Here is a 15,207-nt window from a genome sequence, read left to right as displayed (position 1 = left end):
CCATTTTATGATACTTTATAGCCTATTTTAGTACACTACATTTTAATGGGAAATATGTTCTTTAATGTCACACTTACTTTGCAGAACTGCCCAACCATATACTGTCAAAATCAGTTCAAATTAGCTACAATAACCAAAATCTGCTTAAACGATTCACAACAGTAAAATAATTTATATTACACTCATAATGGGAACTCTTATTTTTTATATTCTGATAATACAATTATACTTTAACTTAAGACAGATTGTAAATGCAGGACATTTGCTTGTAGTGAAACTGTTTTCATACAGTAGTAGTAGGCTATACTGTACTTTCATTCACTTCCACCACCACTGGCTGCCACAGTGCACTGACCCATTCATCCAGCATGTATAAAACCCCTGTACTAAATCAAGCAGCACTGTTTTGGGATAAACATTTTCAGTGTGGTGATTTCATTACAGTATTTCATCGAATGTTCTTACATTAAGTCAGTGAGTTAAAGGTTTTTGCAGCATTATGCAGTTAGTATCACTGTGTGACAGACGGCAGCAGAGACCTCAGTGTACTGGCTGATGCATGCAGTGAATAAAATGCAACGGATGAATAGACATGGAGTTCAGATTGAGCATACACTGAGGTGTTTAATAAAGTTGACAGTTTCTACTGTTTGGGACTTCACATGAGAACAAATTCTATGTAAGAGTTGTTTACTTCATTTTATACAGAATAAGAGAGATAACCTAAATTACACATTAAAAGCCAATATTTGTACTTTTGTGAAGAATACAAATTTTGTACAACAATATCTAGCATAGTATCTTAATTGTTTAATAAAAAGTTCACTTGAATATTTATTGTATGATGAAAATAAAATAACACATTCAAGGGAAAGAAAAAAATGTAGATTAACTTAAAATCTCTTTCGATTTTCAAAACAAATAATGTCATCATTGGCAACAAAGTCCAGCTTGTGCCGCCAAACGGTCTGAGCGCTCAAACCGAAAACAGCTTCTTCAGTTAAGTGAACTATCAACTACAAACACTTACCAAACACGTAGTTCTGTTTATAAAAGCCATGAAGCAAAGCAGTGTACTCTTACACAGCAAAGTGAAGAAAGTCCTCTACAAAGGTTCATTGATTACCCTTTCCTTTCACATTCATCAGTTGTGCACAATTTGGACATAGACCAAAAGAGCAAAGTGTATCACGGTGCATTCACTGTGCATTTTCTTGTGTGGGTCTTTTCTGAGAAGAGGCAGGTCTGGTCAAGTTTGAATGATATCTGCATTGTCTATTTTTTTTTTTTTTCAAACCGAGAGAAAATAAAAATGGTATATATAATTTTTCTTTGGGATAAGGCATTTCCTAACTGTGCATATAGATAGACAAACTACAAAATTCCCTGATATGTCATCAAGTGCTAAAGTGTGCTCAACTACGAGGTGGTGCTGCCGAGACAGGCAGACTGTTTTTTAGTTGTAGTCATTTATTATTGCTATTTTCACCTGCTGTGTTAAACTGGATTACATCATGGATTACTATACATCATGTAAAGTGTGTCTACCAATGTGTATGAACATGAAGAGATTGCCCCGGGGTATCCAAATCAATCATAAAATGTATAACTTGTAGTCCAGCAACCTCCAGATGCGGCACTTCAGGATAAGAGTCTAACAGTCAATCCTCAGATGCTCTTCTTCCTGATGCTTTGTGGACTAAATGTGTCCTGTAATGACATCATACTCTGTGTGTGAGTTGGGGCTACAACTGCATAGATCATTATATATATTGAGAACTATCATGGAGTGGATGATGGGGGCGGAGGAGGAGGCTCAGGAACACACACAAGATATGTCACGGCGAATGCAGGGCGATACCTTTCACGTACAGCAAACTTCTCATACAAATGTGTGCAATCCAGCAGTGAGATTGAAGTCGATGACGTTGCGTTGTTATGAATTAGCTGAATTATTTGCTTCTGTGATGATGGAGAAGAAACAAGTCACAGCCCCCCCTTTTTTTTCTCCCTTCCGTCTGCGCACGGTGCGATAACAGCGTTGCAACACCTTCCGTGTACACGACTTCAACGCCTTCGGATTTTCTGGCTCCTAAGGTTCCTAGGCCTATAGTAGTCTTACTAGTAATAGGGCATTGATATACGATACAATTTCTGAGGCCAAATTAAGGAAACACATGAGTATTTTTGTACATAATTATGACTGTCTGCGATATTTACAACCACATATGAGCACAGGCATGATCAGTTTTGTGTGAAGGTCAGCAGCCACTTCTACCACACTCACGTCTTCTGCTTCAATTCAGTGAACCAATAACAGGATAGTGGAAAGGGCTCGCGAGATGGCATGTTTTTCAGTTGAGCTACATGCAGTAACAATAGATTATTCTTCAGTGTGGGGCTGGGACCTTGGGTTTGAATGTTGGCAGTGTATTCAGCAGCTGCTGGTATACAACTACAATAGGGAGGGAAGAAACCCTATTTCCCCTAGCCTTGTGATCATCCTTCACAAATTTGAAAAAAAGTGGAACTTCAACCTCACAGCATTGTTGTTACAATGTCTTTTAGGACAAACAGTCATCACTAATAAAGAGAGGGAAAGAAAAACAAGTTGACCATCTGGAACTGAAACACATGGGATGTCATGTTGATGATTCAATTTGGAGGAGATTACAGTAAAATGAACAAAACAGCAAATATCGACCAGTGAACGATCTACTTTTTTTTTAAGGGTCTACACTTGTAAACTTGGCTGTAATCCACAAAAATATACTTTTCTTGAAAACGGCGGTCCGTACGGTACATTCAGCACGCACTCCCACCCTAGTGATATATATTAAAGTCGCTATTTACACAACAAAAGAAAAATGTTTGGCTCAAATTATCAATTGTACAAACAGAACAGCAAAATGTTCATGGCTTTAGATATCGATTCAAGATCTGGTTTACACGACTTTACACCGTCTGCGATAAAGCACGATACAAAATAAAAACTATGATGAACGATGGTGCGTTTGAGTGAGCTGTTAGGAAACCGTAGCAACTGTACAAAAACAACACAAAAGAACAGCTTTGGCTTATATTACTGATGAACTGTTACACAAATGTGAACATGTTGATTTTCTCACCAGTTCAACTGGACAGGTTCGCATTATCTTAATTGCACATTTATATATCCTACTCTTTTAAATTATAAAATGAATAGTATGTCATTATTGCAATAAATTCTGTCGCTATTTTTGTTTTTTTTTTTACCTCCAACAGTATTAATTCATTTATTCACTAAAAGTAGTCTCGACTGTTGCAATTATTTACTGTGTGATCAAAATTCCTGTATAGTCTTAATTAACTCCGTGCTCTCTGTGTCTCGCGGTCGACTGAATCAATAAATTACAAGAGGCCACTTGAGATAAAGGTCTTGTGTGGTTACAGCATGATTTTCAAAAGACAGTTCTCGCAGTGAACATCGTATGTAAGGGTCCTCGGCCTGAAAGCAACACAACTTTCTCTGATTGTTTGCAACTTGCGAGCACAACAGCAATACAGCAACTACATGTAAGTGTCTGACTAGACCAGTGACTACAATAATCTATCGCCTATTGTTTAACAATTTTCTTTCTTTCTTTCCTCTGCATCTGAATTGCACCAAGTACCTGATACCACCTGCTTGTGCATATATTTCAGTCCAGCTAACTGAGATCTTTTTTTTTTTTTTTTAAATCTTACTGTATCAGTTTGAGAGAATTTACTTCAGATATGTCCTGACATGTCTTTAAACATTTGCCACTCAGTCTTACAAATTGAAATGGAGTTGAATAATATAATGATAGCTCTAAGGACCCTTGCTCTCTCTTTTATCTCCATGTCTAACCCCTCCCTCTCTCTGACTGGCTGGTGACTGGAGGCGTGATCGGGGCTCTTTATGTCACCCATGTGTCCATGCGCAAGCGCTTGACCGAAGGGCTCTCCCTGTCCTCGGAGCCAGCGGGGGGTCTTCCCAGCCCCAGCGGGGAGTGGAAGTCTGGCCGGTGGTCCTCGCGATCGCTGCCGTCGTAAGAGCTACAGGAAGAGCTGAGGCTGTCGGCGGGTGAACGTCCCAGAACTTCCTGTCGGCTGGATCCTTGCTGCGGCTGCTGAGGGGGGAAGCCGGATGGGGTGACACGCTCCCGTGGCGGCGAAATGGGCTCGGACTTGATGTTTATGCTGTGGCTGGTGCTGATGGAGAGGTTGGAGCCCTGAGGTAGGTGACCTCCACCACTGCGGAGAAGATAAGCATGACATTTTGTGTTCAGACTCAAAAAAATGAGACAACAAATGTGAGGTGCGATAATGCGAACAGCCAGGAATATGTAGATGTGTGATTCAGCATGATATCACAGAGCACAGTGGGTGTTGCTTTTATGTGAGGGCGTCTGGAGAGTGTGCCTTTGTTTGGAAGTGTGTTACTCACACCAAAGAATTAAGAGCTGCCTGGCCCAGTTGATGCTGTTGCCATGCCGACATGGAGCCCAGTGAGAGCCCAGGAGAGCTAAAGCCCTGTAGGGAAGAGATCTCTGCGCTGCTCAGGGAGAACTCTGTAAAAACAAAAGCAGCCACACACAGTGAGAACTCATTTCAGCTACAACACCATGTGCCGCTGAGAAAAGAGCAAGAACCAACAGCGTGTAGTACAAACACTCACGGCTGAGGCGGTTGTTTTCAGTCTGAGGGGAGAGAAGGGGCCAGACTCACCAGTAGGGTTGTAGGAGGTGGGCATGCCCGAGTAGACCAGGCCCTGTGGGGGTAAGCTGGGGGTGGTGACAGACACTACTGGAGTGGCCAGCGGCTGGGTGGACTGGGAGCTGCTTATCCTCTGGGTGTTCTGCCAAAACACACACACACACACAAAATGTAACGCTAAAAAAACACTCTACTATAATGCAATTGCGACACATTTTCTCATTATTTAAGACATTTAATTTTGAGCGTACATATTTTAAGCTGGTCGATAAATCAGGAATATGAGTGTAATAATAAGAGCCGCCACTAAGTGGTGGTGTAGCTTCATGGAAATCAATATTCTGAGCTTTCTGATTCATTATTGTCTGTGTTTTTACAAACATGTCAAAATAAAGAGGGCAAAACAAGAAGAAATATTCATTAACTGATGTTGCGTTATTTCTGATATACATTTAAATACAGGTCACTAAATACATGTGGCATTACACAACAAACTGCAGATGTACTAGTGGATTTATCCCACATTAAAATGGTTATCATGGGCTTTAAAACATGTAAAATGTTAAAATATTTCAGAAATCACAATGGCTATATTTTAAGAGGACAACTAACTGATGTAGTCATCACAACAACCGACATGCAGCTACAGGCAAAACAAAAGATTAATCAGATTTACTGCAATCTGCTTACGTTTTACTTTGTTAGACAAGAAACAGAACGCAGTGACAGGGAAAGTGCAGGTGAGGAAACGCAAGCCCCCTTCCACAGCATCAACTGCAAATCACAGTGAGCCTACTGATCAGTCGTACAATCAAATTAACAACTTCTAACCGAGAGGGTGCAAAAGGATAATCCCAGAGTGACGTACAGTAAAGCTCCAGTGGTTTTTTAGTGCAGTGACCAGCATGCAGTCCAAACAAACACACACCTACACAGCTCGGTGTGGTCATGCAGCAAACTACGCTGTGAGCTACAGATGCACACACTCCAACTCCGCTAATCAAAGGCAGACACAGTTTAGAACAATACTGTAACAAATCCTCACAATACAATGTAATAAACATATGTGCAGCTGCCAGCGGTTACGCTCCAAGCAGCATTGCATCATCATGATGGAGCTGATGGCTTCCTCGCATTGTTCCAACACTCTCCAGCCAGATGACTTCACTGAACCCCAAGTATCTCACAGCATGATGTCATTTAAGATGATGTAATCTTCCCGTCCTTAGTAAGAGTATAAATTATTTAGATTTTTTTTTTACCCAACACTGTTTTTGTTAAGTCTTAAACTTTTCAGATTGTGACTACAATATAATAGTTAAAAAAAAAAAATTAGCATTAATTAGCGCTTAGCTTTCATCTCTCTCCCTCTCTCGTTCTCCCTCTCACACTCCTGGTGGTATATGACTAACATTGACGTGTTGGGAATAGACAAGCCAATTTAACAGGCTGAGGCAATTTTCACAGGCCAAACCCAAAACATGCAGTGACAAAACATTTTTTTTGAATTTATTATTGCTGGCAGTCCTGAGAGCCAATCTCCGGTTTGAGCACTGCCTTTAGTCTAGCATGTGTGATTACCGGAAGCGTGTTCACATTTCAGCCATTTGCCCAGGCATTTGTCAAAACTCACCAAATCCATTTCCTCCTCCTCCGACTGCCCTCAACAGAAGAGAAGAAGAGAGGCAGAGTTACAGGAAAGAAGCAGAGCGGCTGTAAAGCGCTCTGGAAAATAGTGCCAGCTATCTAGATTTTACAGTAAAAGGGGACACTGGGGAATATAAAAGTGCGGATGACTTCTGCAGTCGTTGTAAAATCCCACTGATTTTATGTCTGTAGTCTGTTGTTGTACTCATGAGCCATTTTGTCTGAAGCACAGGCACCCGATTAACTTGTCTTTGTCTTGAAAATGAAGAAGAAGAAGCAGTCACAACCTGGACAAACGCCAGTGAAATAAAGAGCAGAGAGTACAGAGTTGTTCTGGGTATTGACGAACTCTCATCTGATTCTGAATGTGACACTGCAATCATCTCACAGTCAGCAGGAATTACATACGAATTTCTCCACCGGCAAAAACAGTGACCACATAGCACTTAGCAGAGCATTTCAAATCCTCCGTGTGCCTTAAGAGGAACCAGAAGCCCATCTTCCATCTTCTCCGTGCTGTGGGACATACTGCGACCGGGCCAGGGCTGTCTTAATACCCACACTCAATCAATAGCGGCAGGAAGACACGACAAGGGCGACAAGATATTATCTGGCTCACACCCTGGGCCCCTGATTAAGTCTTCATCTACACTCTGTCACACTGAGATGTGATTAATTTAATACCATTATGGCCTAATGACAGGCTGTCTGCAGACCTGCCACAGCCAGCGCCCTCCACAGCCTCTACCACTCCAAAAGAACCTGCCGCCCGCCACTGCCTAACCTGTTTCAAACCTCTTACAACACAACCTGTCCTGCTCTACTGATTTCCACATGCTGACAGGGTAACACGCACACTTGCTTAGAAACTGCTCCAGGCTGGATGAAGCTCTGCAAAAGAGGAGCACCCACAGTAACCTGAGGTTTATTTACCAAACACAATCATTTTCCTGGAGTGGCTCCTGTTGATGACAACACCAGCAACACCCAAAGTTGGAAATAGTATATTTGCTGGCTGCTGTCTGAGAATGCCACACTTATAGTTTTTTTTTGTTTGAGTTGATTTATGACCAGGAGAGTCTAGTTTAGCCTCAGGTGTCCGCTGTGGTCAGAGCGCTCTGCACCTTCATTATTATAATTAGAGAATGCCTCTCATTTAAATGTGAATAATTGAGTGGGAGTTATGACACCTGGGCTGCAGATCTATGTTAATGACGGTGATGAAGAAGAACGCAGCACAAGAAGAATGCTGCTCAGGTGTGGCCTGCACACGGTGAGTGAGTCCCACTTGTCAGAAAAACCTTCACACGCTTCATTGGCGTGATAATATCAAAAATGGTTGTGGCAAAACCCTGCAAAACATATTAGAGTCTAGATGCCACGAAACAAGGCTCCGCTCTGCCCTGGAGCAGAGGTACTTTAAGGTCCTTTAGCTGCTGATACTTGTGTGCAGTGGTGTGCTCTGTACTCACCAGTGGGGGCATCATCCCTTTGCTAGATGGAGGGATAACAACCCTTAGGTCTGGCTTGCGGCCTCCCATTCCCATGTTCCCTCCAGGGGGTGGTGGAGACTTGGTGGGCATGACTTTACCCAGGCCATTGCCGCTGGGTGTGCTGAGGACGCCCGGAGAGCCCCTGGGGTTAACAAAACCGTTCCCTGCAGAGGTACACAGCGACAGAAACACATCATCAAACCACGGACTGTGACTGACAACACTTCCAGTCATCAAGCGAACCTCTCGCACAGCGTTGTTTTTCCAGCTTGCTGCAGCACGCAGCGTTAAGTGTTTCCAACCCTCTGGGAAGTTTTAATAGACTTGGATAATTATCCTGCACATTTACAAAAATAAAATGTCCATTTCAAAATTGATGAGCCTTTTATTTTTATTGTGAATGATTACATCAAAGTCAATTCTTTGCATCTCGGGATGAGGAGCAGTTCACTGACAAATGTACTGTGACTGCTTAAAAGAAATAGCTGGAGCCATTACAGTGAATAAAAAACAGTTAGAAGATCTCATGGTGTTGTTTTTTTTACACTGTGCCCGCAAACAAAAGCAAAGTGTGAGACTCTGCCTTGCACATTCACACCTTGATGTTTATGTCATGTCACCGTCATTAGTCATTTCCTTAGTTTAGTTTGTCAAACGTGAAAAAGCGATGGTTTCCCACCAACTTATTTTAGGAGCTTCCATCCACCTAAACCACATATGGACCACCACCCCATGCAAAGGCTGGAAACAAAAAAATTATCTTTGAAAAACACTTCAAGAAATAAAAAGAAATGTTCAGGGTTAAGTAAAAGTGTTAGAGTCTGCATAGATTCATGGTACAGTTTTTAGATACTATACCTTATTTGACAAAATACTGTGATATGTTGTGTACCACAAAATAATACACACTTAATATTTTTTTTTTCATTTGTTTTAGATCATACACAGTACATAATGTTGTGAAGCTTGTTCTAATGGCTATGGTTTTGCAAAGTAGATGTTCCATGTGTGTTGACATGCCTTACAACTGTAAAAATAAAAATATTGATTAATTCTGAAGCAACTACACTGTCAAAAATGATCCCTTACACATTGTTAAAGCACTGCAAACTGTCTTTAACTTGTATTTTAATTACTGTCACATTAAAAAAAACCCATACGTTTCAGGAATAGATGAATTCTTCCTGTTTTTGTCGAACTACAGCACCTTTTTTTCAATTGCAAGGTTCCGTGTGCCTCGTCTGACCAAGGTCTGCAGTGGGATTCTGCAAATTCCACACAAATCCACTCTAATAAAAATGGAGCAGTGAATTGCTGCGACAAAAAGGGAGCAAACAACCACAATATTTCAAGTGCTCTTGAGTTTAAAATCGAATTTACTTTACGCAAGTCTCAGCAAAAGCTATACTTTTTACAATGTAAACACGTTGAAATCCTGAAAACAAGGGGAAGAAAGAATGAATGGCGTCTCGCGCTGCATCAACAGATCAGTAACACTTCAACAAGTTGCTGACTTCTCCATTGTGTTCAGTGTATCCCAGCGAAACACAAAGTGTGTGCACAATGAGTAGGCTCTTGCGTAGGAACATAATGGAACAATAGCCCCTCTGACTACAGATAAGGACAGCAACAATTCACGGTCAAATAAACAGTTATGAAGCCGACAATAGTATCTCACAGCTGAATCAACAGTATATACAAGCAGATATCGCCGACAGCTCTGGCTTTGATCATACAAGAGTTGGCTGCTGCGAGAAAACCGTGTTTACAGAATAAGTAGAGTAAATGTCCAAGGCCCTAAAAATAGCGAACCTGATTACAAGCAATGAAGATGTCATTCGGTGGAAATGAGATGTTAGTGCAAATAGGCTTTCATGTACAGGAATTGGTTGCAGCTTTGCAATATGGCATGTTAAGACTCTCTGATAACGATCAGTGGGCTGTGATATTTTATTTGAACAGAGATCCTGCTCAAAACATAAATATTTCTCATAGCAGGGAACGCACAGGTGTAACTAATAAAGATGTAACAATGGCTGCATCCCATTACGTTCTGCAGTAAACCACACCAGATAGCATGCACAAAACCATATAACTGTTAAACCTCGATGTAATACAGCTGGAATTATTGTTATTAATTACGCCTGTGCTTTCTCTGCCGATATATCAAAATGTCTGCTGTGAAACGGCCGTTAAGTTCTGTGTCTCGCAATTCTGTTGGCCTCAAACACCAAAAATATAACATGACATCCTCTGGTAACACACACATTAAAATATTATATGTATATTCAACTTCAAACAACATATTTAATGCAAAATGTAACAAATGGTGCATCGAAAACAAAGTCCACCATACACCATAACTGCATACATACAAATAATTATATAATCACATATACATGTTTCTGTGCCTATCTGTATTGTTAAAAGTCCTTTACGGTGTTTTTTGTCCAAAAAAAGTAGCTATAATAGAGTGAAGAATGATATATGCCTCCTGTGCCGCCTCTCAGCACGTATATATATATCTACTGATCCACTGAGTTTTATTTTGTGCCTTAAACTGTTACTGTTGTTGTCAAATTATTTCATACAGCATGACTGAAACAAGAATGTACTCACACTGTTTCTATTAACATGTCAGTCATTTTCTTTGTTCACTTCCATACCAACATCTTCTGGGCTGACAACAGTACGACACACGTTGCTTCACAGGGTAAGGACATACACCCAGTGCTGTCTTCACTAGCCACAGTCAGGCCCACTTGACTTACATATCTTTGGAATCTGCCTCTGATTATGACTTCAGATGTCTGCGGATGATTAAATCCCACACATCTTTCAAATAATTGCCAAGAAGGGAGCACATGTCTGAACAAATATTCAGACCACAAAGTTAATTTTGAGCCAAGGTAACAGCCACAAGTTAAGACCCAGCCTATCGGCGGGGGACGTTTCAGTGGGCTTTTTTCTGATGTCTGCTGCCCTCATTCCATATTCAGACTTCTCTAACGGCTCGGTCTTGCCAATAAATCCTCTCTGACTGAAACCTGCACATGTTGAAAGCTGTTTGGTTTCTGTTCATTGTCCTGAATTATTAACACGGTCTGGGAGAGGGGCATTACATAAGGCCTTGTGTTTACAACTGAAACATTCAGTTTTCATTTTAAGGCCAGGGAAAGAAAAACACTGAGACTTATTGTGCCCAGCATCCCACGTGAGTCAGGTTCAGGCAGAAAAGAAAATGTCTTGATGAATGAGAAGAAATAATAGATGTGAATCAAGGCCTCCAAAAACAGTTTTCTAATAATAGATGCCACGCACAGTCCTACTGTTGTGTCTCAGAGAACTAAGACCAGGCAAGATGTGCAGAAGGTGATTTGTTATGGCAGATGGCAACCAGGTACACAATCGTTCTTGTATTTTTATACAGCATGGATATGATTCATCATCATCCTCCATCTCTGAATACATGTTTCGCATTCAATCAACCTACAGCAAAAGAAAATAACTTTCTAAAAGTAACATTTGCACCAACAAAAACAATTTCTTCTTTTACCTGATGTGATCTGCTGAACACAAAAGGACATGCGATGTTTCAATACTGTCGAACGGTTGTGTACAGCTGGCAGACATATACACAGCTTTCATTCTTAATGCTCACCAGTCAAGGAGCAGAGCTTGTAATTAGGAGTAACTGTATGAGCTGTTGAAAGAAAAATCTATTATAGAGCTGCACACTGATGTAACGGCACAAAATGAGACAAAAAGAGATTGTTTTTTGAAAGTAGAGCCATTATCTAATCCAAAGACTAAACAAGAACAACAGATGGTTTATTTTAGAAGGAACGACTGAAATTTGTTTGCTAGGAAAAAACTTCCCAATGATGCTACCTGTGACATTAACACATGTGTGCTTGCAAGTCAGCCGATTCCTACAACCAGCTAATAAGTGAACCCACATAGGGACCTAGAGGTTGTGTGGAAAACAGTTCAATTCTTCTATTTGCCTTATGGAAAAAAAACCTTCTCTCTGTGGTGACACCATCGAACAGGAGAGAAGATATCACACGGCACATCTTCCATCTGGCCACTTTGAAAGGCTTCTGCTGTGGTCATAGCTGCTACTTGTGAAAAATCAGAGCTATGTCAGGAATGGTCATCTGACAGCAGGGCTGGAGAGGTTTCTCCTCCCTGTAGTCTCTGCTGTTCTACACACTTGGTACAAACAACAGCTGCACCATGCTCGCTCTGTGCCAAACGCTGACGCCCCCTGGCAGAGGATACTAACTATCCTGACCCTGTGCCACACCCTGAACTTACCCAGCACTTCTTTTAAAATGTTGTAAACCGACTCCGAGTGCTCATACTTTCTAATCAATACCTCGACAAATATCCCATCGCAGGCTTATATTTTTGTGGTCGTCCACAAGCTATGAACATTGAATTCGTCCAGTTTCGTAACACCATATTGCATGCTGTCAGAAATACTATATGGAGTACAGCAAGCTAAGTGACAAGCGAAGAGTTAACTCCACCTGCCTGCGCCTCTCACACAGCACATTGCAGCCATGACAGGCTGTCCGGTCATTGTGTACCGAGGACTTAGTGGGATGTCATGGCCCGAATACCTAAAGGGTTATGCTGGTCTAGGCATCTTACAGACCCTCTCCAGCCTTATAAGGGCTGTCAGAGTAGTGGGGGGAAACAGATGCACCTGTCAATAGAGGGAAGGAAACAGGATGGGGGAGGGCTACATAGAGGTGACAAGTTTAAAGGAAACGCTGCGTTTATTTACCTGCCAAAGTCAGTTGGACAGCTAATTGCCTCGCCTGGTTACCCAGGTTGCTTTCGAGCACAAACACCACACTGTGTGAATGCCGCCGAGCCGTTTCCCATCTTTCACACATGCGTTTAACAAGCATACTATAGATTTCCTCTGTTGAGAGGAGCAACACTTGTATTCACGGTGCATGCAGTGAAAATAAAGTCGGGCAAAGGCACTATCAGTCAATGATAGTGACAACCGTCTTGAACCAATCACAGATGGAAACGCAACTATCCAGCTCGCGTGCTAAGCAGGAGGCCTATTGGGCAGAGCTACAGAGAGCTAATGAATCTCTAGGGAGGACTTACCCGCTGGGCTGGAGCCCACACCACTTGGCACTGAAAGGTCTGTGGTATCCAGCATGCCACCTAATGAGATGCACAGAGTGATATGATTAACCATCTGCATCCTTCTGCAAGCTAGCAGAGCATGTGATGGAGATGCCAGACCAGACATGAAAATGTCATGTAGATCTATCTTCACAGCACACCAAATGGAGGCGTGTGTGCTCCCGCCAGTGTCCTCATGGTGGGGGAAATATTCAATATGTGATTAAAGATCATATATTGAACATCAAGCTGCGTTCAGCATGGTGTTTGTTATAAAGTTGGAGGTGGTGAATGCAGAGTTCCACTATGAGGATGTACCTGCAGCAAGCAATTACCAATTGTCTTGGAAATCAGGCATCTGCTCGAACCTCTCTCCTAACAGTCAAATGAAAACTCTACATAGTAGACGCTTTCAAAAGATATGCTTAACTCAAGCACACACTGCCAACACGCCACATGAGTCTGGGCATTTTTTTTTTAGCTTGTAATAAAACACTGATCTAATATGAATCATAAAAAAGAAAAAAAAAACAATACACATAGAGCAGCGAATAATCAAGCAAGAATTATTGTAAAAAACCACCATTAAGTAAACCCCCTGCATATGGGTAGGTGTTGGCCAATTCTGATATGTGGTTAATTTTGAATGAGGCATTTCACACCTTGTTGCATGTACTTCTATCGTATGCAGTGTAGCTGAATCTTGCAAAAGCCATCTGGACCGACTGAGTCAGACCAGTCGTACAAGCACTAGTGTGGACTGACATCATTTTTCCACAATGCTGATACAGTAAAAGGTGTGATGATGAGCATTTTGGAGGGTGTGAAAAATATATATCACACAAACTCCAGTTTAAGGGTGCTAGTATGACATGACTGCTTGACCTTAGGTCCCTTATATCCAACACCATCTTAAAAAAAAACGAACTATATGTACCTTGTAGGTAACCAAAAAACCCAGAAGAAACTTTAAAGGGGAACTAACGTTTTTTTCAACCTGGGCCCTATTTTCCAGTCTACTTTTGTCTAAATGAGTGATAGGATGTTCAATATTTGACATTTCTCTGGTATGAAGCTAGGGCGGACCTGCCTGCAGCTCGTGAGTGCGCGCTATATTAAATAATAGGGCACTGGGACAGCGTCACACAACGTCAAAATACGTCCACTAAAAGTTCGCTCGGGTTGTTAGTATAATTATCCGATGACATAACGGAAAGGAGAAATGAACGTCTGTCTTTACCTTTAGCTGGAATCGAACATATTTGTTGTCGCAAGTCAAAACACTCGTTTGACTCGTCCCTCTTCAATGAGCTCTGCGTCCGTGTATGTCTGTGTACTATGTGTCTGTAGACTTCCTGCAACAACTCGCGAGACCAACTGTCGTAAAACACCATAGACAGTATAGTAAAATACCAAAGAAGAAGAAGAAGAATCTCGCGAGACATGAGATTTCAGAGCCAGACTTTCACTCTCTGAGTGAGTGTTTTGACTTGCCACAAGAAACATGTCTGAATTTTTACCCGATTTTGACCAACTGGATCTGGATGAGCTATTTGAATTTGCTGACCGCCCGTATTAATTTGAACACGGAGTACACGGATGCAGAGCTCATTGAAACTGAAGAGTGGACGAGGAGAGAGAGGGAGCAGCAACAGGCAGAGGAACATGTCCGAATCCAGTTACACAGACGTTCATTTCTCCTTTCCATTATGTTGTCGGATAATTATACGAACAATCCGAGCCTATCTGTGTAAAAAAAAAATTTAAAAAAATGCACTTTTAGTGGACGTATTTTGACGTTGTTTGACACTGTCTGAGTGCCCTATTATTTAACATACCGCGCTCACAGGCTGCAGGCAGGTCAGCCCGAGCTTCGTACTGGAGAAATGTCAAATATTGAACATCCTATCACTAATTTAGGAAAAAGTAGATCAGAAAATAGGGCCCAGGTTGGAAAAAACGTTAGTTCCCTTTTTAAGCTACAGTTGGTAGAAAATAACTTTTTGTCATAGTTGCTGAAACTGTCACTATATTCACATTATTATATACATGAGACAGATAGTGTGTGATGAAACTCACGTTCCTCCTCCTCCTCATAGTGACTCTTATGGCATTTGTTAGCATTGACTGCAGCTGTTGGAAAACAACCAATCAGAGTCAATCAGAGTCTGTACATTATGCCAATCACTGCTCG

At 41.5% G+C, this 15,207-nt stretch overlaps 1 protein-coding gene across 10 annotated transcripts in view; it reads right to left on the bottom strand.

Moving 5' to 3' along the window:
• Positions 1-604: 604 nt before the first annotated feature.
• The window catches only part of mef2aa (myocyte enhancer factor 2aa), a 73,513-nt gene continuing 58,910 nt past the window's right edge, over positions 605-15,207 (bottom strand). For 5 of the 10 annotated variants that reach the window (XM_049573303.1, XM_049573308.1, XM_049573301.1 and 2 more), the window contains 6 exons: positions 12,993-13,052; positions 7,839-8,023; positions 6,353-6,376; positions 4,732-4,861; positions 4,451-4,574; positions 605-4,257 (listed from right to left, as the gene is read on the bottom strand). In XM_049573303.1, the coding sequence (XP_049429260.1) occupies positions 3,921-4,257; positions 4,451-4,574; positions 4,732-4,861; positions 6,353-6,376; positions 7,839-8,023; positions 12,993-13,052 (860 nt within the window). In that variant the 3' untranslated portion in view covers positions 605-3,920. The remainder of the gene's footprint in view (positions 4,258-4,450; positions 4,575-4,731; positions 4,862-6,352; positions 6,377-7,838; positions 8,024-12,992; positions 13,053-15,207) is intronic. The other 5 variants (XM_049573310.1, XM_049573304.1, XM_049573309.1 and 2 more) reach the window with 3 other exon arrangements.

Source organism: Epinephelus fuscoguttatus, linkage group LG4 (genome assembly GCF_011397635.1).
Source record: "Epinephelus fuscoguttatus linkage group LG4, E.fuscoguttatus.final_Chr_v1".
In the NCBI taxonomy this organism is placed as follows: Eukaryota; Metazoa; Chordata; class Actinopteri; order Perciformes; family Serranidae; genus Epinephelus; species Epinephelus fuscoguttatus.
Note: the sequence above shows the minus strand (reverse complement) of the source record. Positions and strands in the feature narration are given on the sequence as shown.